Source organism: Lontra canadensis, unplaced genomic scaffold (assembly GCF_010015895.1).
Source record: "Lontra canadensis isolate GAN:19392208 unplaced genomic scaffold, GSC_riverotter_1.0 scaffold10, whole genome shotgun sequence".
Lineage (NCBI taxonomy): Eukaryota > Metazoa > Chordata > Mammalia > Carnivora > Mustelidae > Lontra > Lontra canadensis.
Window position 1 is genome coordinate 7,477,663 of NW_022631004.1, and position 21,376 is coordinate 7,499,038.

Below are 21,376 nucleotides of genomic sequence, written 5' to 3' on the forward strand. Positions count from 1 at the left end.
AGCAACAGGAACTATCATACATTATTAATGAGAATGCCAATGATAGAACCCTTTTTGAAAACATTGTAGTGGTTTCTTATAAAACTAATCATACTGTTACCATATGATCCAGCAATCATGCTCCTTGGTATTTACTCAGAGGCATCAAAAACATATCCACACAAAACGTACACATGGGTTATACACATGGGTTTTTCATGATTGCCAAAGCTTAGTAACAACCAAGATGTCCTTCAGTAGATGAATAGATCAATAAACTGTAGTACATGTGAACAAGGGAGTATATTTAGAGCCAAGAATAAATGAGCTATCAAGCTATGAAAAGACAGAGGAATCTTAAATGCATATTACTAGGTGAAAGAAGCCAATCTGAAAAGCCTATACACTATAGGCTTCCAACCATATGACATTCTAGAAAATACAAAACTGTGGAGAAAATTAAAAAATTTATATTTGCCTGGGGGCAGATTGGGGGGAGGGATGAATTGATAGAATATAGAGGATTTTTAAGGCAGTAAAACTATTCTGTACAATACTGCAATGATGAATACATGTCCTTATATATTTGTCTAAACCCATAGAATGTGCAACACCAACAGTGAACTCTGAAATAAACTGTGGAACTTAGACTATGTTGTGTAATCCTTAGTAACAAATGTATAACTGTGAGTGATGTTGATAATGAACGAAGACTATGCTTCTGTGGTTGTAGTGGGTATCTGAGAAATCTCTGTACCTTCTTAATTTTGATGTGAATTTCAAACCACTCAGAGGGATGTCTGGGTGGCTCAGTCAGTTAAACGTCTGCCTTTGGCTCAGGTCATGATCCCAGGGTCCTGGGATTGAGTCCTGGATAGGGCTCCTTGCTTGGTGGGGAGCCTGCTTCTCCCTCTGCCTATTGCTCCTCCTGTTTGTGCTTGCTCATGCTCTCTTCTCTCCTTCTCTCTCCCTCTCTCTCTGACAAATACATAAAACCTTAAAAAATAAAACTACTCTTAAAACGGTCTTTAAAAATAATAAAAAACAACAAAATTATGCAAGTAAATTATATTTAATTGAAATCAGCATCTTTCTGCTTTATAATGTAAAAGTGCTACATTTTTGGGAGAGTTTCATCTAATCATAAAATGTGTATTTCACAGTGGACTATAAGTTCCATGAAGACAGGGACTGTATCTATTAACCTTCCTTAATAAATAGCCACTATTAATGAATGCCTGGCTTATCAAAGGGCTCAGAAATATTTGTTGATAGTTTTCATTAAGTTTATTACTTATGCTAAAATTATATGCCAAAAGATATTTACAGATAATCAGAATCCTTTGAGTTAGAATGACTCCTTTTCTATGGCTAGAGATTAAGGAAAGAAGTCAGAGAGATTCTATACATATCATGGAATTGCATTAAGGGTTAAAGTAACTCTAGAGTCCACAGAATTTGCAAGTTCTTATTTGTCTTTATATTCCTCAGAAAATTCTCTATCCCTTCCATATGTAGATGACTAATTGGGTGATATTTGGCAGATACCTATCTCTATACATTTTTAAGAATCTTCAAATGACCAGAAAATTTCATTTAATTTTCATGATTTAAGTTTTATATTGACCCTGATTAAACCTGTCTGGAATATTAACTCTGCTAGTGTGTGGCAGAACATTTGCTTTTCAAGCATAGTATATAGGTTAAGTGCATTATTGTCTATTGCACTTAATATGGCCATAATATTAATGGCCATAATATTAATATGTGTCTTAGTTTGATCTAGTGAGAAGCATCTAAAACTGATTAAATGAAAAACTAATAAAGGTAAATATACTATTTCAAGGAGAAATATATTTCCTTAACCAGAAAATAAAAAGTGACTTTCTTTGTGTGCTAGTTTGGATTTATCCAGAATCAGACCCTGAGACAAGAATTTAAGTACAACTAATCTGCAAGTAGATCTCAGGAAATACTGTTAATGGAATGAAGTTAAGACAGGGAAGGGATGGAAGTAAAAGAATGCATTATCAGACCAGTTACCATCAACTGGAGCTCAATCCCTCTAAGGAACGGTGTAGACAACTTTTCTTAAGTGCTGGGCCTTTATCCATCAACTCCAAGTTGAGGGAGGTCTGGGGTTGAGGACCACTGCACTGGGGGCTTTAATTTTCTGGCACTCTGGCTTGCTGCACAGGTGGGCAGAATGGAGTCCTGCAGCCAGAGGGAGCCCTGAGGCAATAAAATGAGATGCTGATGAGTGAAAGTCAAGGTAGCAAGTGTAGAATTGTAAGGGACAAGGCAGTATGGATGGGGTACCAACAGCAGATGCTCTAGGTTGCTTATTTGAAAAGAGAAAAGCCATAGATATTCTAAATATAAATTTATTTTGCTGCTTTGTTTCCAGATCTGGAATAGTGGCTTATATTTAGGCAATCACTCAATATTTCTTGAATTTATTAATGTCTCATAACTGTCCACTTCAACTGAATGAATAAGTGAATAAACAGAAAGTCGAGTCCATGTGGTTGAGTGTCAGGATCATACACTGACTCCTGTTAGAGACAACTCTGTGGCCCTTTGTCACTTGGAACCCATACTTCAGAGCTAAGCCTGTACTGAGGCAGACTTTGTCATCCTGTAAATGCTGATTGACAATCACCTTCATGGGGGCAATCCATCATACTTAAGAGTAGAGACTCAGTATTACCTTTTTGAAAAGAAAAACTAAAAAGTTTATGGAGAACTACTCTTATAAAATGTTTGCATCCATTTCCTTGCTAATTATCTAAGCCCCTTGCTAATTATCTAAGCCCCGTTACTGTCAAGTATAGGACATAGGTAAAGGATGGCCCTACTGAGTGGTTTTCTGTGGAAACCTTGAGCCAGGAGTGGAAAGATCACTTTCTGTGGTCACTCAAGTCCAGTCACCTCAAATTAGGAAGGAGAAATACGGGAAGTCAGGGGGCAAAAGTAAGCATCATTCCATTTAGGGGCAAAATCAGAAGAAGAATAAGCAGTCCAAAGGACAGTCACTGATATAAGTGGCTAGAGTGTAGATAGAAGCCAAAAAGAGAAGGAAAAATTAGGGTAACTAAATAAAAATGAGCACTGAGATGGGTCAGTAAAAGTCAGGCCCCCAGAAGCCCTGACATTAAAGCTATGTCTTGTGTTGTAGCTTGAGCCTTGATGTATGCATGGCCCATGGGCAGTTTTAATGTAAGCCAGGCCAGAGGCTGCCAGTGTTCTCTTTGGGGAAACAGATCTAAATCTGACTACTAGGGGATGTGGGAGGGAGAAGCATGTCCCATTTCCTTCTAATCTTCCCCAGGAGGCTGACATAGAGCTACTCTAATCGCTAGATATACAAATAAAACTAGAGGGAAAGCTTCTTTGAATATAGATGAAGCTTTCTGGTAGTTCATTATTGACATTTTATTTATAAGAAAAATATTTTCTTTTGTCTCTTTCTTTTAGTCTATGAAACAATGTTTGCTAAGAGAGAAGATTGGCAAGGATTAGAAAGAAGTGAGCTCCTCAAGTTCTTCAATGACTGTGGTCATTTCCCAACCCAGCAGCAAATTGATGAGGTTTGGGACCTGGTCCATAGAGGCAAGTGGTTTTCCCATTTCTTGTTTTCTTTTCCCTTTCTTTGCTGTTCCCTTTCCCTCTTTCTTTGTTCCCTTGTTCTTTCCTTCCTTCTTTAATTTAAATATAACTTAAATTGTTCCATTTTTGTTCCATTTTCTTTTTCCATTAAGCTTATCCTTAAATCCATTTCCTAAAATTTTAAAATCTTATTTTAATGTATATGAAAGAAGAGATTTAAAGAACAGGTCAAAAGAAGTTAATACAATACTGCCTTTTTTTTTTTTTTAAGAGGGGTGGAGGAGATGGTTTTAAGTTTTATTTTTTTAAAGATTTTATTTATTTATTTGACAAACAGAGATCACAAGTAGGCAGAGAAAGCAGGCAGAGAGAGAGGAAGAGAAGCAGGCTCCCTGCTGAGCAGAGAGCCCGACTCAGGGCTCGATCCCAGGACCCGAATGCAGAGGTTTAACCCACTGAGCCACCTAGGCGCCCCTGGTTTTAAGTTTTTAAGATTCTAATATATTTTTTGATATAAAAAAGTTATATCTAACTCAGTTTATTTTAAACTACTATATTTTAATAAGCTTTCTCCTGGATAGTTAGATTGGGTACTGAAGAATGTAATTGTTTAAATGTTTAAATATTATAAACTATTTCAATAAAATAGAATCTTACAGTTAGAAAATCATTTCTTTTCTGAACAGTAAGTAGGTGAAAGGATAGTATTGTTTGAGAATATTTAATAATTTAAATAGAACAATACCCTTCCCTTCTCTAAAGACTAGTCACCAAGATGGGGGAAGTCTCATCAAATTACCTTAATTACTTAAGGTTCTTCTCAATGGTTCTGTGACCATACTAATGCTATAGCTTGCTGTTAGGTCTAAAGATGATGGATGATGTATCTACAATTTAATTGAGAAAAGAAGATAAAACACTTCAGGAGCCCTTCTAAATACAACAAAAGGGAGGAACCTCGGTAATTTAAGCATCTGCCTTCTGCTCAGGTCATGTTCCCAGGGTCCTGGGATCAAGATCAAGCCCCACGTGGGGCTCCCTGCTTGGTGGGAACCCTGCTTCTCCCTCTCACTCTGTCCTTTTCCTCCCCCCCTCCCTGCTTATGCTCTTTCAAATAAATAAATAAATACAAGAAAAGGGCTCACATGCCAGTAGAAAGATATGATTAAGGTCAGAGTGATAAGGCTGAAGTTTCCTTATAGGTTGAAGTTCTCTTTCTTAGTTCTTAGTTTGAATTTATCTAATCTATTACCTGTGGACTTTGCTTTGCCACTGCTGTATCCTTAGTACCTACAACAGTTTTCTAGACTCTCAATAACTATTTGTTCATAGACTGAAAGAAGCACCAAAATCATTTTGAGCTTTACTAAACATGTCTATATTGGTTAAGTCATTTTTTTCCTGATGACAAAAACCTTGAATGTTTATTATAGAAAATTTGGAAGCCTAGAAATATACAAAACTTCTAAGAAGCCGCAATCATAAGCATTTGATGTCTATCTTTCCAGTTTTTTTCTGTACATGACATTATTTTTATGAAAATTGAGATTTTCTACGTGTTTGAAAATCTGCTTTTTTTTGCTTATTCATTCTTACAAGATTCCGAGCCATATCATACCACAACATTATTAAGAACTGAATAATAATCTGTCATACAGAGATTCTATGAGTTACTGTTGTACCTTTAAATTGATTTCATTTTTCTTTATAATAATAATAATAATAATAATGAAAAAGTTAAACAACAAAATAACATTAATTAAACATTTCAGAAACTTATACTGATTAGTGTTAATAATTTAAAATCTAACTTTTTACAAATTAATAGTTTCATAGAGCTATTTCCCTCTACTGATTATTTTGGAGTACATCATAAAGACATATTGAGAGCGTAGGTCTGGAATTAGCTTTGCTGGGTTTAATTCCTGGCTTCACCACCCTAGCTATATGTCTTTAGATAATTTATTTATCTCTGCTGTGCCTTATTTTTCTCAACCATAAAAGGAAGATAATACTATCTAAGTCATTGGACTGTTGTGAAGTTTAAATGAAATAATATATTTAAAATATGTGTCCCAATATAAGTGCTCAGTAAAGATTGCTATTATTGTTCTTAAGTAATTCTTAAGTATATTTAGTTATCTTTATAATTTTTTATTTTGAAAATGTTTAAATGTTGAACTATTTTGAATACTAGTTCATTTTATAGAGCTTATTTATTGAATGTTCTCTGTTGGTTTCCACCCTCTCTTTTGATTATCTTAAGGACCTGTGTGTGCTAGAGGTGGTGAGATGCTAACTTATGGTCATTATACAGATGAGAGAACTGAGACTTAGAACAAGACTTTTCTAAGCTCACTAGTAGAGTTGGAACTTTATTCCTGGTTTCTTCAAGTCAGGCTAAGTGTTGTTCCCATCTTACTATGTAGAGATACTTTAAAAGTCTGTGTTATGAAAACATAATTAGACAGATGATTAAAATGCTCTTGACAGCAAGTACTGCTTTTTATTGATCTTTCACAGGCTAGCCTAATGCCTTGCGATGAAGTAGGCTTTTTGCAAATGACCGAGTTTATTAAATTTCTTGTTAAAACTAGAATTTTCAGAAGAAAACTTAGTTTAAAAACATATTGTTTTTATTATAATGCCTAAAATTGGGAAGCTTTCTTTCATGTAAAGGAGCCACTCTAACATAATTTTAAATATATGTCCAATTATGTTGCTCTATCCAGTTAAAATTCTTTTGGTGCATAAGAAGCTTTCATTTGAAATGGAAATATCCTAACTAATGGAAGAAAAACAGAAAATTTATGGGAAATGAAGCTCAATTAATGGTTTTCTACTTGCTTCTGGTATATATTCCATTTTTAAAAGAATCTGGTTTTATGCATTTTAGATTGTCAGTCATCTTCATTCATAACTGACTTCTTTGATTATGGATAATAGCTCCAGATGTGCAACCTACGCATTTTTTAACCAGTAGACTATTTCACCTAACGCATATGTAGTTAATTCAATTGATTAACTTCTTCAGTGTATGACACCAAGTAGGTCAAATTCCTAAAGCTGTCTGTATTTGTTCAGGTATTTTTAGCTCTCCCCCCCATTCTTTATTCTCATCACTATGGTAACAAAAATTTTGTGACTGAGGACAAGATTTTTGTCTGAAATTCTTCCTTTGGGGAAATGAAGCCACTTTAGGCTACATGTATGTGCTGATCTTAAAAGCTGAAGACTATGCAAACATGCTATTGTTTGATACTCATTTAAGTCTCAACCAATGAAACAAATAACTAAAGAATGGCATATCTGAAGGTAAAGAAAATAATACATTGTGGTTCTATACCATCTATTCTGGTATCTGCCTGATGTTTTAGAAATTCAAACTTTGAAAGTTTTCCAGTATTTTCTCAGTATTTAAATAGAACTTATAGTTTATTTTCTGCAGTTGAATAGAAAACAACATTGAAGAAGTCTCTTTTCACTATGGAGCACTAGACAAAAATCTTAAAATCAGAAACATAGAAGTTACTTATATGTTATTTAACCTTACATATTTAATACACCTGAAGTAACTGTGTTTAGGCTCCCTGACTAGTTAGTGGCAAACTGTAATGAAATCCTGTGCCTCCTGCTCCTTGGGACACAGCTTTGTCTACCATAAACAGACAACACTGCATTTTTTTCCCTGTTTTCAAAGAAAAGGATTTATTAAATGGGAAACATAATGATTTTCCCTTAAAATTTTTTTCATATGAACAGACATTCTATCAATAAAATTTTAATTATGTAGGAAAGTGATTAAGGAGGATTTATAGAGATAGAAAATTCTAGGGTAAAGAAATATGAGACACCAGGAAATTCTGGTGGTAAAAAAATGCAGAAGTAAAAAAAATGCAGAAGTTTTGGAGGTAACACACTACAACAGCCTTATCTTTTCTTTTCTTTTTTTTTTTAAGAATTCTTATTTGTTTATTTGACAGAGAGAGGGAGATCACAAGGAGGCAGAGAGACTGGCAGAGAGGGGGAAGCAGGATCTCCGCCGAGCAGAGAGCCCGATGAGGGGCTCGATCCCAGGACCCTGAGATCATGACCTGAGCCGAAGGCAGAGGCTTAACTCACTGAGCCACCCAGGTGCCCCTACAACAGCCTTATCTTAAATAGCTTCTAAAAAATTTAGCACATATTTATTATAAAACATTTTGAAAATATACATTAAAAACAAGAGATGAAATGAAAAATACTGGCAATTTTATGTTCAAGAATGCCAAGAAGCTAGTGACTAAGGGTCAGCTAGACTAGGTAGTCAGGTCTTATATAGATCTCCTAGTGCCATCATTAACATTTGGGAAGAATATCTGACAGTCTTTTTTTTTTTTTTAAATAAAATTTCATCACGCTATATACTTATGTTGCTGGTACAAATCTCAGTCCAGGAATTCACTATTTTTCCTTAACAAGTTAATTTTTATTTCTATCCTCTAGAAAATTGAATTTCAGTCAATCTTGCTTTTCATTCTTTTTTTTTTTTTCTGACACTGTGGCTAAATAAAGATAGAGGGCATTTATCTAGTGAATAGCAAACACATGGAGTGTCTACCTGCTCTGTAGTATCACCTTTTGACATAGGCACTTCTTGGTGTATTCGATTGCTGGGGCTGGCATAACAAAATACCACAGACATGGGTTTGGATCATAGATCACTTTGTGTTTATCCTACTTGGGGGTCATTGAACTTCTTTGATCTGTAGACTAAGGTTTTTCGTAAAATTTGTTAATTTTTCAGCCATTTTTTTCTCTATACATTTTCCTCTCCTTTCCTTCTAGGACTCTTATTACACTTATATGAATACACTTAATGTGTCCCAGAGGTCTGAATTGAAAAAAATTGAAAAAAAAATTTTCAATTTTTGTTCTTCAAAGTGGACAATATCTACTGATCTATCTTTAAGTTTACTTTTTCCTTTCAACTTTCTCAAATCTGTTGTTAACCCATTTTGTAAATTTCTCATTTTGTTATATTTTTCTTTTCCTCTTTTTAAAGATTTTATTTATTTGGCAGAGAGAGGCACAGTGAGAGAGGGAACACAAGTGGGAGAAGTGGGAGAGGGAGATGCAGGTTTCCCACCCAGAGTGGAGCCGGATGTAGGGTCCTATCACAGGACCCTGGGATCATGACCTGAACCGAAGGCAGGCGCTTAACCAACTGAGCCACCCAGACTCCCCCATTTTGTTATGTTTTTCAACTCTAGAATCCATGGAGTTACTTTTTTAGATTCTATTTCTCTTGATAATGCCCCATTTTTGACTGTCATATTTTCATTTAATTCTTTAAATATAATTTATTTCAATTATTTGAGTATATTTATGACATCTTTGAGGTCTTTGCTAAATCTTATATCTAAGTCTACTCAGAGTGAGTTTTTGTTGACTGCTTTTTTCCCTGAGTGTGGGTTACACTTTACTACTTATTTGAATATTTCTGTTGTTATTTTTGTTGAATACTAGACATTTTGAGTATCATGTTTCACAGCACATATAAAATGCTCAATATGTATTTGTTGAATATTTTTGCAACAACAAGTTTATAAAAAAAGATTTTAGATTGCCACAACCAAGGAAGGCATCCATTCAGTATGCTCTAATGCATTTCTTTTCATTTTATGACTTATTCCTAAAATCATCAATCAGGAAAGAGAATGTGTTTTTACCTTCCACACAGTTGAAAGCATCAGAGAATATCTACATTGTAGTTCAAAGATCTCAGAATCCATATAATAATTGGAGGGACATGCAAACATATAACTAGATAAATACAGTGCTGTAAATATTTATATAGCAATAGTATGGAACCCTAAGCTGATACAAATATTATGTTCTAAGTTTGGAAATCAGAGGAGGTTATAGAGAATGTTGAAGATGAGTCAATAATTGTAGGATGAGTTAACTGGATCATAAAAGAAAGACATAACTATGGATTCTGGCTTCCCCACTCCAAGGGTTTATTTACTTAGTAACTTGTCTGGACTTAATATCTGGAATTTGATCTGTCTTTCCCTGCCAGGTGTTGGCTATTCATTTCTCTGCTCAGTTATTGTTTTAATTTTTTAAAAGTAGCTTTTCAAAAGGTTCTCTCTGATTCTGTATAATTTAGTTATCATCCTATGATTAGATAGAATATTTATTCAAATGCCTTGAGACCTTAATATTTCCACCCTTTGCCTATAGGTCTGTTTGTGGGTTGGGAACACAGTCAGGGTTCAGATGTGCTCATATTTTATATCTGCCTCACATTTTACCTTCTGCTGGTACTTTTGGGTCTTTCCTGTTCATTACTGTTGTTTTCCACTTAGCTTGAGATGTGTGTAATAGTTATCAAGCCATTCTAATGCTTTCTCATTTCCAAATCTGCCTATTAAATTTATGGCTTGCCTGTGACTGCACCAACTGAGATTGAATTCAGGCTAGCAGAGCTTCAGCTTCTCTCCATTTATTTCTTATCAAGTGTGTTACATCTACTGTCAATGGCAATGGATGTGGAGTTTTTGTTACCTCTTCATACGAATTTCGCTTCCTGGCTGGTTGATGTCTGGTTATGGGGGGAAGGTAATAATCTTCATATTAGACATATTGATATTGGTTTAGGTCTTCATGTTCTTGCCATGATCTAGTTCAGTAAAGCCTATGACCTACTGGCCTACCTTTGTTCACTGGAGAAGGACAGAAGGCTCAAAAAAATACGGAGCCAAGTAAATGAGTAGAATTCTTAGCACAAAATCAGATTATCTGAAATGACACAGTAGGAATGATTCAGGTGTGTGGTCTGTGTTAGGAAAGCTTGGCACCTATCCTAATGGCTATATAATGAGAATGTTTCTTCTACTATCACCCCCACTCACTAGTGAAAATAGTCCCTGAATTGATTTGCCATGAAGATCTTTAACAGGATCCAGAACATTGGATCACTTTAGAAGTGTTTGATGTTTGTCCTACCTGCTCTGATGGCTCTACTGCAAAGCTCCTATGAATCTATAGACTCTTCCCATGCGTGACAAAGATATAAAGGTTTTGTAAGTGGTTTCCATAGCCCTTGCATAACAGGAAGCCAATTCCCCTCCGCCCCGACCCCGGTATTTTAGTAGATATTCTCTGATGCTTTCAGCTGTGTAGAAGGTAAAAACACATTCTCTTTCCTGATTGATGATTTTAGGAATAAGTCATAAAATGAAAAGAAATGTATTACAGCATACTGAATGGATGCCTTCCTTGGTTGTGGCAATCTAGGATCTTTTTTGATAAACTTGTTGTTGCAAAAATATTCAACAAATACATTTTGAGCACTTTATATGTGCTGTGAAATACATTGTAGTTCAAAGATCTCAAAATCCATATAATAATTGGAGGGACATGCACGCATATAACTAGATAAATATAGTGCTGTAAATATTTATAGAGCAATAGTATCGAACCATAAGCTGATACAAATACTATGTTTTAAGTTTGGAAATCAGAGAAGGTTATAGAGAATGTTGCAGATGAGTCAATAATTGTAGGATGAATTAACTGGATCATAAAAGAAAGAGGTTTCATACATAAAAGAGAGATTGTGTACAAAACAAACTAGAATTTTTAGGTCATTTGGTTAACAGTGAATAGGACAAATCTGTCTGCTGGTGGGTAACGGGAGAGGGGACGATATTGCTAAAACATCTAACTAAAAGATGCCAGATCATTCATTGAGATTTAGTTGACAGTGGTGGCTTTTCATTGTAGAATTCTTGTTTTGAATCCTTTAATCTCCTATTATCTGCCTATTGGAAATGGATGTTTTCAAATACATAATGCAAATTAGATTTTGCATATAAATCAGTTTTGTGTCAGTAGGAGCTATTTAAACATTTTCCCCTGGAGCATGAATTCCCCTGTATAAACTAGATACTGGACCCTATGGGCAAAGAGCAACCCTGAAAGATCTGTTCATCATCACCTTGCTTCAGCTACTTAACCCAAGCAGCTCTCCTACAATTTTTCCTGCTTTCTCCTCGAACACTTTTTAAAGATGGTTCCTGACATTTTGTCTCATCTTTCATTATTTAACTCTGTTAATGCCTTCTTTCCCCCAGCTATGACTGTGCAAAGCCTGGGAAAGCCTATGCTAATGATAGGCCCTGGAAATGATCAGGGCCCCTTGAAAGACTTTCCCCTTTTTCCTGTCTTCCTGCAGCCATGTGAGTTGTTATTCCCATTAGTAAATTACTCTTATTAGCCATTCTGGGGTTTTTTCTTAAAACCTTTGAGTCTCTTATTGTTTGGGTTGAAATATTTGTACCACTGTTATATAAGCTACATAGAGAATCTGATTAAATTTTGTAATATTACTTAACGCTAGCTATTCTTCTAAAGCCTGTCTGTTTTTGTTAAGTAGAATAAACCATCTTCAAGAAACAGTGGGAACAGCAGGAGTTTGAGAGTAGTATAACTTCAATAAAGGTATAATTACTTTCATAAGTCTATTAGAAGGCAAGGTTTTAGGCTCCTTTTGTTAGATCACTGTTTATTAGGATTATATACCCGATACTCTTAACATACAAAGATCCACTAGCAAGTCTTTGTTTTATATGATTGAATTACTATAATATCAGGAACATGAACTCCCTATTGAGAACAACTTTGCTGGCAAATTTCTGATAAATGAAACATTAACATAAAATATTTCAGAAATTCTTATGAAATGAAAATTTTTTATGATATAGTATAATTATTTCAATGTCATAATCAAAGCATTAAAGAGCTTTGTTTTTTTCTGGCATTCCACTTGATCCAGAGTCCCACTAATTCCCCTACTAAAGTGAAACTTCCAAAGGAATTAAAGTAGTTTTCAGCCCTTAACAGTTAAGGGAGTTTTGCAGCTCTTACCCAGTCCACTTTTTAAGTCACCTTCAGGAATGCATATTTTCTAGAATTTCTGATTCAAGACTTAAAAAAAAAAAATTAGTGTTGAATCACCATATTGTACACCTGAAACTAACATTACATTGTATGTTAACTGGAATTTAAATGAGAACTTAAAAAAAAATTATGCTCTGCTCAATAAGGCACCATGATGTTCCCAGGATGTGAATGAAGTCTCCCTCATGCTCTATATAAATTATCAATGGAACTGAAATAAATGTAGGTTAATTATTCAGATCTGTAAAACCACATTTTTTGGGGGGTGGGGAGGGACTGCCAATTTGGCATCATGGAAGCCAATTGCTAATGTAAAGGTTAGTTTCCCTAAAGTCTGAGCTAGAGTCATGATAAGCTCATTAGTTTCATTTTAGTATTTTAGTTTCCACAACTGAAAATTCTGTGACTGTTTCCACATTGAAATCCATAGGTTACACTGTTTTGAAGATGCATTTTTTTTTTTTTCCTGAGTCATGTGGGCCTTTTATACAAGAAGATGTTTATAGAGTGTGCTTCTTTTAGGGCACAGTTTTTCAGGCATTTAACCATAAATACATCATGTTTCTACTATAAAGATGTTGGGTTTCTAGTCTTTGGAAATGTTCCTTCCAATGCTTCTTTACCTACCAATGATTTTATATATTATTTTGGCATGATGAGCAACCAAACATCCTTTCAGCTGATGATCCTTAGTGGTTTAGATACAGTGGACTTGATTTTTATTTGCGTCCTTGTATACATTTGCCATCTTTTGAGGTAAAAACAAGTATACATAAGTACATTTGCAGAGTGTATGTGTTCTAGTTAGTAACTCCCATCAGCACTAATTGCTCCAAAAAAGCAGGTATCAGAAATTTCTCATTCACTTTATTCTTTATGGAGTTTAATTCAGAGTACTAATCAGAGAAGACAAAATTGACTTTACACCTACAATTTATGGTGCATATTTTCTAGGATTGAGATTTTCCCTTAACATTAAATAATTACTTAAACTAATGGCTCTTAACCAAGGTCTCATAACATATTCAGGCATTTAAATAAGTTGCAAAGTGAGTTCCAAATAATTTGATTCTAAGAAAGTTAATGTACCCGAATTTTTAAAATGAGAAAGAAATTTGAGTGGATTAAAAATAATCCCTGTCATACCACTCTAACTCCCTGGAATTCTAAAGACTTTGTTGAGTGGGAAAGGATGGAGCTGTGTCTGGGCTGTTGGGATTTTCACTCGAGGACAGCCCTTGTGTGTGCCCTGCAGGTGAACCACCCTCTGGGTGGTTGTAGCCAGAAATGGAACCAGAACCCCTGTCTTGTATTAATGGCCCATATGAGCTGGCTAATTTCTAGTAGGTCAGTGTTAATCTACTTACTCTGCCCTTGAGAAACAATTCTGATTATTGTAGTATAAATAGTAGTGTTGCTTTTCAGGGATGAGATGACTGCTCATGTAACTATTGCAAATCTCTCACTCGTGCCATATTTTTGTTTTCTGTAACTGCCTAGAACCAATCCGTGTTAGAAATGCTCCTAATACATGTTCTCCATGATGTTCTTCATTGAAGTGAAAGAGAAAGAGGCCAGTGACCAACTACCATATTCCAAACTTGTTATTCTGCAGATCATAACGGGCTCCCTAACGGTACCATTTGCAGGACTGAGGCATTTATAGTAACTTGGGGACTTTTGTTATGTTTACATCCAGTTGTCTGCGTTCTGGGGGTGCTTACACATAGCTGCTCATAGTTCCTTTAATCTTCATTTCTAATGGTCATATTCCTATAGTGACTTACTTTCTTGGCTATAACTGGATTTTGGCTTTCCCAGTAACTGTAAGCCCCCAACATCTGTTTTCAAGCCTCTGACCACCTTTGACATCTTTCTGGCTCTTCTCCCCCTGTAATAAATCTGCAGCTCATGGGGACATTCAACCCATTAACATTACTATATTTACAGTGTTCATAACCTTCTATTCTCCTCCATTTCTTTGGTATTTATTTTTGACATATTTAAAGTATTTATATTTAAACATATATTTGTTAACTGTGTATTTCCTCTATCTGCCTGTTGATTTTCAATATGACAGAGATCTTATCTTTCTTGTTCACTGCTATGACCCAGTTCATAGTGTAGACCCTCGTAGTTAAACAGAAAGAAGGGGAGAGATGTCATCATCCAAATCAGAATGAAGCAATTCATGCCAGTACTAAAGGAAGAGATATGAAAGGAAAATCTTTCCTGCTTTCCTCTAAAGTTAATAGAGTAGGAAAAAGTGAAAAAACATATCATCTGCCTATAAAGTCCTAGAGATGACCCAAAGTAAGACTATTTGGTCGCCTTATCTTATCTCATGTCTTGGGACCAAGCAGGAATGTTACCTTTCAGAAAAAGTCTGCTCCTCTCAGAAGGCAAGAGTGTGGACAGGCTTGCCCTGGTAATAATTTCTTATTCATGATTATTCTGTTTGGTTTGGGGGATATGATTTAAAGAATGGGACATCTCTTGTAGATCAATTGCAAATGTGTCACTTTGTAGAAATGTACGATGGTCTGATGTCATACTAGCATCAGCTTAGTTTACCAGGCTCCAAAAGGACATCTTGTCGCTATTGTATTTATTTAGTTTGTATGTTGTTTTTATAGTTTGTAAGGTGAAATCATTTAATGTATCCCAAGGCCATATTTATTGAGACATACTCAAATTGGTTTTTGCAATGATCTGGTGAACTTAGGACACACTTGTGTAGTCAGCCAAGTATGAGTCACCCCACAGAAGGGAAAGTTAGGAGGGGATTAAATCTGATTAGGATTCAAATACACGAGGTGATAAAGGAGCTGGCTCTGCTGCCAGGCAAAGCTACTCTCTTCTGTGGCCAACAATGAGCCTTCAGTGACCAGTTATGTTAATCAGACACCTGCTATAAACAATATGTTCATAGGAAAGTTAATAAACAGTACCAGGCCAGTGTCTGTTACGAGTCAGCAGAAATGGACTGTTTAATCAGAGCAAATGTTTAAATATTAAAAGGGAGCATTATTCTTATTGTTAAAATAGAAATAAGAATGATAACTACTATGCAGTCTCCTTTGTGAAGCCTAGTTTTGTTGGTGCTGCATGTAATGAATTTTAAAACCTGGTAGCTACCAGCTTATGTCCAAGAAATTATTATTTGTAGCCATTTCTGAAGACAAATGTATTGAAATTAAAAATACAGATTTATTTCCCCAATATATCTCATGTCCTAATCAGCTTAGGCTGCATAAGTATATACCATAGACTGGGTGGCTTAAACAACAGACATTTATTTTATCATGATCCTAGAGGTTGGGAAGCCCAAGATCAAAGTGCTAACAGATTCAGTTCTTCATGAGGACCCTCTTTCTGGCTTTAAGATGGCTGCCTTCTCACTGTATCCTCACATGGCAATAAGAGTGATCTCTGGTGCCTCTTTCTCTTTTTATAAGGGCACTAATTCTGTCATGGAAGCTCTACCTCATGATCTCATCTAAAGCTAATTACCTCCCAAAGGCCCCACGTTCTAATACTAGAACACTGGGGGCTAGGGCTTCAACATAAAAATTGGGGGGCACATGTTCAGTCTCTAATAATAGAAGAATATATATTATATATAAAGCAACACATCTACATGTTCATAAATTTTAGTCACTTTGCCTCCTCTTTCTGTTCTGGAGAAAGGGCTCAACTATTAAACCTACTTTGGTTTCTGTGGCCAACTCAGCTTAGTATAGGGCTTCCTACTTAATGGGAGTGATAATCATGATCTATTTACAGTAAGCTTAGGGAATCTGGTGATTCCCATCTCAGTTTGGCATTTCTATTATAATTTACTTCTTGTTGAGATCATAATTCATAGTTCATATAGGAAAGAACTTTGGTATGGAAGTAGAGTTCTTGCTTTGCTGCTCTGTAAATGTCCTGCAACCTAACTTATGTATAATTACTTTTTCTGAGAAGTTCTTAAAAAAATTGGTTATTTGTAAATTCTAGTAAGTGATTTCCCTAAAATGGATTTATCAGTCATAAGTAAACAAAATGTATCGAAATAAGAAAAAAGTGGGGCACCTGAATGGCTCAGTTCATTAAGTGTGTACCTTCAGCTCAGGTCATGATCCTCAGGGTTCTGGGATCAGAGTCCCACATCAGGCTCCCTGCTCACTGGGGAGTCTGCTTTTCCCTCTGACACCCCTTGTACTCTCTCCCTCTCTCTTCCTCAAATAAATAAATAAAATCTTTAGAAAGAGAAATAACAAAAAAGTAAACAAAAATATGCCTGAATGTTTATTTTCTTGTTCTGAATTTTAATTCTTTGTATTCACAGTTTATATATTTAAGACATTACCATAAAAATATATTTTCATAGAATTTCCAAGTTCTAATGTTTACAAATGTGTAAAATGTCAAAAACAATATCAAACTGTTAAAAGTCATTAGAACATTTTGTCATCAGAATATTATTTAATTATTTATGAATTAAACATGGATTCATCTCTCATTACAGAGAAATAGCTTTCATTTTGTGTGGATTCTATTTTCATCGGTGTAATAGAAACAAGTGGCAGAGTATTTGAGGAGGAGCCACTTTTTCACATTGGTATACCTCTTTGAATTTCTTCAGAGTGAAGAAATTTTTTTTGATATAATATATTCTTGTGGAATTTAAGTTTCTTCTTTGCTCATCTTGCTTATATATGGATATGAAGGTATATGTTTATGGCTACTATTCATTTTACAGACTAGAATCATATTATATGCATTTCTCTCAGTCTTTTTTCACTAGCAATACATCATGAAAACCCTCTATCTCTTTTTTAAAAATTAATTAATTAATTAATTTTTAATTGACATATAATGTATTATTTGTTTCAGGGGTACAGTTCTGTGATTCATCAGTCTTACACAATTCACAGCCGTCTCCATAACACATACCCTCCCTAATGTCCATCACCCAACCACACCATTCCTCTTACTCCCCTCCCCTCCAGCAGTCCTCAGTTTGTTTCCCAAGGTTCAGAGTCTCTTATGGTTTGTCTTCCTCTCTGGTTTCATCTTGCTTCATTTTTACCTCCCTTCCCCTATGATCCTCTGTCTTGTTTCTCAAATTCCTCATATCAGTCAGATCATATGATAATGGTCTTTCTCTGATTGACTTATTTCACCTAACATAATACCCTCTAGTTCATCCATGTCATTGCAAATGGCAAGATTTCTTTTTTTGATGGCTGCTTAATGTTCCATTGTATATACATACCACATCTTCTGTATCCGTTCATCTGTTGATGGACATCTAGTCTCTTTCCATAGTTTGACTCTTATGGACATTGTTGCTATAGATATTGGGGTGTATGTGCCCCTTCACATCACTACATTTGTATTTTTAGTGTAAACACCCTGTAGTGCAATTGCTGGGTCATATGGTAGCTCTATTTTCAACTTTTTGAGGAACCACCTTACAGTTTTCCAGAATGGCTGCACCAACTTCATTCCAACCAACAGTGCAGGAGGGTTCCCCTCTCTCCCCATCCTCACCAACACCTGTTGTTTCTTGGCTGGTTAATATTAGCCATTCTGACAGGTGTGAGCTGGTATCTCACTGTGATTTTGATTTGTATTTTCTTGTATTTTGGGTACTCTTCTCTGATATACATGCTTGTGGTTTTTAATCCACTTTGGTTGTTTCTCTTTGTCTGATTTTAATGTGCTTTTTACTCTATTGTATATATAAAGTTTTCACTTACCATATATTTTGCAATCATTTTCCAGTCAATTAATTCTGAGCTTTGTTTAAGTTAAGTTTTTGCAATACAAAAACTTTATACTTCTATCTCTACACCCAACATGGGGCTCAAACTCATGACCCTGAGATCAAAAGTCGCATGTTGTACTAACTAAGCTAGCCAGGTGCCCCCTCTAATCAATATGTATTTTTATACCTTTGGTTTACCTTTCTTGGTTAATAAAGTATTTAAAACTCTAAGCCACACATAAAACCTACTAAAATTTTCTTCTAAAATTTTCATATTTTACATAAATTTAATTATCTGGAATTAACATCTAGATATGATTTGAGTATGGGTCAAATTTTCTTCCAAATGGGTATCCACTTGTATCAACATCATTTTAAGTTAATTATCTGTTGACTACTAAATGAAAATGCTTTTCCATATATTAAGTCCCTATATATACTTAGATCTAATGAAAGACCTTTTAGGCTATTGTATTGATTTATGTGCCTATCGTATTAAAGTTTTTGTTAGGAATGACTGTTTGATTCAATCTATTTCTGATTCAACATCTATTGATTACATTTTTTCCTGTTTTAATATTTTAATTCAACATATTTTATTGATAGAGCATATGATATTATAGTTACTTTTCTAGAATAATCATACATTTTAATAGTGGGATCGTGCTGGCTCTATTTGATAATATTTTATTTAAACTATTTCAGCTATTTTAATTAAAAAATAACTAAACTGTAGATATTTTAGAATAGCTTCATCAAGTTTTGAGGTTAATATCTTGTTGGCTTTATTAAATAGAGATTTTTTTCTATTATGTTCTATGGTTCAAGAAAGTTTAATTAAAATATTTCAAATATTTGTTCTTTAAAGGTTAGGTAAAGCTTTGATATGGAATACTTGGTCCAGGTGCCTCTTTAACAGATCATTAATCACAGTTTTAATCTACTTTAATTGCTTTATTCAAAATTTCCTTTTCTTGGGGACTAATAGTGGTGATTTATATTAGTTTTAGGAAAATATTGATTTCTTTAGATTTACAAGGGCATTGCAGTCAAATTGTTTTTAATGTTATCCTATAATTTCTTTTAATATTTTTACTAGAAATGTTTATGTCTCTTTTCTCTCAAATGGCTACCTCATATTTTTGCTGCCCCTTTTCTTTGGAAACTTGCAAGGGTTTCTGTATTGTTAGTTATTGCAAACCACCAAAGTTTGGATTTATACTTGTTTATTTTTTTCATTATCAACTTTTACTTCTAATAATTTTCTTTTACTTATATATAATTCTAAAACATTTGAAGATCAGTATTAAATTCCTGTATTTGTAATTATTTTCTCTATTTTTTTAAATTAAATTTTTTTTTTCTGATAAACATATAATGTATTTTTATCCCCAGGGGTACAGGTCTATGAATCGCCAGGTTTACACATTTCACAGCACTCATCATAGCACATACCCTCCCCAATGTCCATATCCCCACCACCCTCTCCCGTCCCCCCTCCCCCCAGCAACCCTCAGTCTGTTTTTTGAGATTGAGTCTTTTATGGTTTGTCTCCATCCCAATCCCACCTTCTTTCATTTTTTTCTTTTCCTACCCCCCAACCCCCCACATTGCATCTCCACTTCTTCATATCAGGGAGATCATATGATAGTTGTCTTTCTCCGATTGACTTATTTCGCTAAGCATAATACCCTCTAGTTCCATCCACGTTGTCGCAAATGGCAAGATTTCATTTCTTTTGATGGCTACATAGTATTCCATCATGTATATATATAGCACATCTTCTTTATCCATTCATCTGTTGATGGACATCTAGGTTCTTTCCATATTTTGGCTATTGTGGACATTGCTGCTATAAACATTCGGGTGCACGTGCCCCTTCGGAACACCACGTTTGTATCTTTAGGATATATACCCAGTAGTGCAATTGCTGGGTCATAGGGTAGCTCTATTTTCAGTTTTTTGAGGAACCTCCACATGGTTTTCCAGAATGGTTGCACCAGCTTGCATTCCCACCAACAGTGTAGGAGGCTTCCCCTCTTTCCGCATCCTTGCCAGCATCTGTCATTTCCTGACTTGTTAATTTTAGCCATTCTGACTGGTGTGAGGTGGTATCTCATTGTGGTTTTGATTTGTATTTCCCTGATGCCGAGTGATGTGGAGCATTTTTTCATGTGTCTGTTGCCCATCTGGATGTCTTCTTTGCAGAAATGTCTGTTCATGTCCTCTGCCCATTTCTTGACTGGATTATTTGTTCTTTGAGTGTTGAATATGCTACGCTCTTTATAGATTTTGGATACTAGCCCTTTATCTGATATGTCGTTTGCAAATATCTTCTCCCATTCTGTCAGTTGTTTGTGGTTTTGTTGACTGTTTCCTTTGCTGTGCAAAAGCTTTTGATCTTGATGAAATCCCAATAGTTCATTTTTGCCCTTGCTTCTGTTGCCTTTGGCGATGTTCCTAGGAAGAAGTTGCTGCGGTTGAGATCAAAGAGGTTGTTGCCTGTGTTCTCCTCAAGGATTTTGATGGATTCCTTTCTCACATTGAGGTCCTTCATCCATTTTGAGTCTATTTTTTTGTGTGGTGTAAGGAAATTGTCCAATTTCATTTTTCTGCATGTGGCTGTCCAATTTTCCCAGCACCATTTGTTGAAGAGGCTGTCTTTTTTCCATTGGACATTCCTTCCTGCTTTGTCAAAAATTAGTTGACCATAGAGTTGAAGGTCTATTTCTGGGCTCTCTATTCTGTTCCATTGATATATGAGTCTGTTTTTGTGCCAGTACCATGCTGTCTTGATGGTGACCGCTTTGTAATAGAGCTTGAAGTCTGGAATTGTGATGCCACCAACTTTGGCTTTCTTTTTCAATATTCCTTTGGTTATTCGAGGTCTTTTCTGGTTCCATATAAATTTTAGGATTGTTTGTTCTATTTCTTTGAAAAAAATGGATGGGATTTTGATAGAAGTTGCATTAAATGTGTAGATTGCTTTAGGTAGCATAGATATTTTCACAATATTTGTTCTTCCAATCCATAAGCATGGAACATTTTTCCATTTCTTTGTGTCTTCCTCAATTTCTTTCA

The 21,376-nt window shown here is 35.1% G+C and overlaps 1 protein-coding gene across 1 annotated transcript in view; it reads left to right on the top strand.

The window, feature by feature from the left end:
* Window positions 1–21,376, top strand: part of IQCM (IQ motif containing M) — a 405,622-nt gene that overhangs the window by 226,552 nt on the left and 157,694 nt on the right. Inside the window, exon 11 of the mRNA XM_032855550.1 lies at window positions 3,457–3,591. Coding sequence (XP_032711441.1) covers window positions 3,457–3,591 — 135 coding nt within the window. The remainder of the gene's footprint in view (window positions 1–3,456; window positions 3,592–21,376) is intronic.